Below are 2,916 nucleotides of genomic sequence, written 5' to 3'. Positions count from 1 at the left end.
CGTCGGTCGATTATGATAACCGTTAAAGTTAATGTTAATGTTAATACAGAACACTCAATTTTATCAGGTATGCAAAGTGAATTTGAAATTGCGATAACTAATTTAATTTTAATCCTGTATGATCACACACATTACTTTATGTATTTATTTGTTTGCTTCCGGGTTTTCAGATCGGTCATGAATATATAGTAGGAATAATGTCAGTGGGGTCATAGTCTCGTCTTTGCTACTGTCACGTGTCCAAACGGTTTTGAAATCTGGTACTCGTATTCACGTTTTCGTCTGGACAGGGACAGGCCGATCATCAACAATAAAGTACACGTCACATTCAAGGGTGAAGGTAAGCCAGTATATACTATATGTTACATGTGTTATTCAGTTCGACCTAAGTCGTATTGGGCTCAGCTGGTGAGGTTTCAATGGCGGTTATTGTTTAGCACCCAGTATAAACGTGTCTTTATAATCAGGAGAGGCTTCATCTGTGTCAGAGGCTAGTAAACAACTTATAAGAAATTATATTTATTTATTTATTTTGAGTTGTTGTAAATGATTCGAGTTACAGCAACTTAGCCTCCTCTTAGAGCCCCACAGACTAACCTTTGACCTGTCATGTATGTGTACACCAGGTGCGTGATTCCTAACACGTATTCGTGACTATGAAAAATTTGATAATTTTATCAGATTAAATATTTTACCGCTACTTTCGAACCGTTTATTTATTTGTTTGTTTGTTTATTTATTTATAATTGTCGAATTAATTAAGTCATTTTAAATATTTCTCAACAGGAAAATTATAATGGACCAACAGAAAATATCCTTGGTAGTACTGGGCCTTAGTGGCAGCGGTAAAAGTGCGACAGGAAATACCATCCTAGGAAAAGAGAAGTTCCTCAGTAAACGATCGATGATGCCAACAACAAAGACAGCACAAGAAGCAACGTCACAGCTGGATGGCAGAGAAATCATGGTAATCGACACACCGTCGATTTTAAACCCTAACCACAAAGAGTTGACGTCTGGTCAGGTTGTCTCGGAAATTCTCAAAGGCACTACATTCGCCAAAATAGGCCTGGACGCCATTGTTCTGACCATAAACGCCAATGACCGAATGACAAAAGAACACGCAGATTCCATAAAATGGCTGTATTTGCTGTTCGGAGAAGAAAACATCGCGAAGTACGGCATCGTCCTGTTCACTCGTTTGGATCAGCTTGTTGCAGACGATATTAGTTTTGAAAATTTTCTGAACGAAATACCAGCCTGTCTGACTGAATTGATTGAAAAATGTGACAACCGCTGCTTCGCCTTTGATAATAGTAATGTGGGAAACGAAAAAGCTAAGTCACAAGTTACAAGTTTGTTAAAAACAATCGATGAAATGAAAGCGTCGAGCGGCTCGACCGGCCCCTGCGTTTTAGACGGTATTGAAAACCGAGTAGCTCAAGTTGTGGATCTAGAGCAAAATTGCAGATCCATTAAACATGACAGACATTTCGGTCTCAAAGAAATTGCTGGCGGAATCCTTGTTTTGATTGTCAGTGTATCGGTATACTGCATTGCCAAAATGTGGAACAGATATTGAACGGCAGTCGGTCATTACGACGTGCCAGGCAGAGATGAATAATTAATGTGGTTAGTAATTCGTATCAAAACAGTTCACTTCACAATCTGAATGTACATGAATAATGACGTAATGTCATTATCTATTAAATAAATACTGTTAAATCGTTTATAGCATAATATTTTCTAACAAAATTGACATTTTTAATATTTGATACTTTTTTAGGAAATTGCCTTGTGTGACTTTATGAACACTAGTTCGCTTAGATATTAAATACATATATATATAGAGAGATATTGTGAAAAACAAATTTGTGATACTTCGATTTTTAGGATGTTTTTTCTACGTCTAAACCTGGAACCGTATTGCTTTGGCTTTTTGGTATACATTGTATATGATTTTTGTGTGGAATGTTCTACTAGTAAACAACACATTTACTATAATATTATCGATTTATTCATAAAATCATTGTGATTTATTTTGGGTAAATTAAATAAAGTTAAATTGTTTATAACAGTATATTTTCTAATAAAATGGAATTTTTTAATATTTGATACTTTTTTTAGGAAATTGTCTTGTGTGACTTTATGTACACTAGTTCGCTTAGATATTAAATACATATATATAGAGAGATATTGTGAAAAACAAATTTGTGATACTTCGATTTTTGGGATGTTTTTTTCTACGCCTAGACCAGGAACCGTATTGCTTTTGCTTTTTGGTATACATTGTATCTGATTTGTGTGTGGAATATTCTACTAGTAAACAAATTATTATCGATTTATTCATGAAATCATTATGATTTATTTCGGGTGAATTAAATAATGTCGTTGACGCTTGATAAGAAATATTACTTATCATATGATCAACGTGCAAACACAAAACACAAAAGTGTCTATTTGCCTCACTATGTAAGCACAGAGGTGTTCAGTTGTCTCACTATGTAAGCACAGAGGTGTTCATTTGCCTCACTATGTAAGCACAGAGGTGTTCAGTTGTCTCACTATGTAAGCACATAGGTGTTCATTTGCCTCACTATGTAAGCACAGAGGTGTTCAGTTGTCTCACTATGTAAACACAGATGCGTTCAATTACCTCACTATGTGAACACAGAGATGTTCAGTTGCCTCAATATGTGAACACAGAGGTGTTTATTTGCCTCACTATGTAAGCACAGATGTGTTCAATTTCCTCACTATGTGAACACAGAGGTGTTCATTTGTCTCAATATGTAAGCACAGAGGTGTTCATTTGTCTCAATATGTAAGCACGGAGGTGTTTGTTTGTCTCAATATGTAAGCACAGAGGTGACCATTTGCCTTACTATGTAAGCACAGAGGTGACCATTTGCCTCA

The 2,916-nt window shown here is 35.7% G+C and overlaps 1 protein-coding gene across 1 annotated transcript; it reads left to right on the top strand.

Moving 5' to 3' along the window:
* Positions 1–209: 209 nt before the first annotated feature.
* On the top strand, positions 210–2,345 carry LOC144363252 (uncharacterized). The gene is made up of 2 exons (XM_078014081.2): positions 210–340; positions 787–2,345. The coding sequence occupies exon 2, from the start codon at positions 797–799 to the stop codon at positions 1,580–1,582; it is 786 nt and encodes a 261-aa protein (XP_077870207.2). The 5' UTR covers positions 210–340; positions 787–796; the 3' UTR covers positions 1,583–2,345.
* The last annotated feature ends 571 nt before the right edge of the window (positions 2,346–2,916 follow it).

The sequence above is a fragment of the Saccoglossus kowalevskii genome, chromosome 7 (genome assembly GCF_978046115.1).
Source record: "Saccoglossus kowalevskii chromosome 7, keSacKowa6.1, whole genome shotgun sequence".
Classification (NCBI taxonomy): domain Eukaryota; kingdom Metazoa; phylum Hemichordata; class Enteropneusta; family Harrimaniidae; genus Saccoglossus; species Saccoglossus kowalevskii.
Note: the sequence above shows the minus strand (reverse complement) of the source record. Positions and strands in the feature narration are given on the sequence as shown.

Coding starts and splice junctions, on each gene's coding strand:
- LOC144363252 (XM_078014081.2), top strand. CDS start 797: ATGGACCAACAGAAAATATCCTTGGTAGTACTGGGCCTTAGTGGCAGC.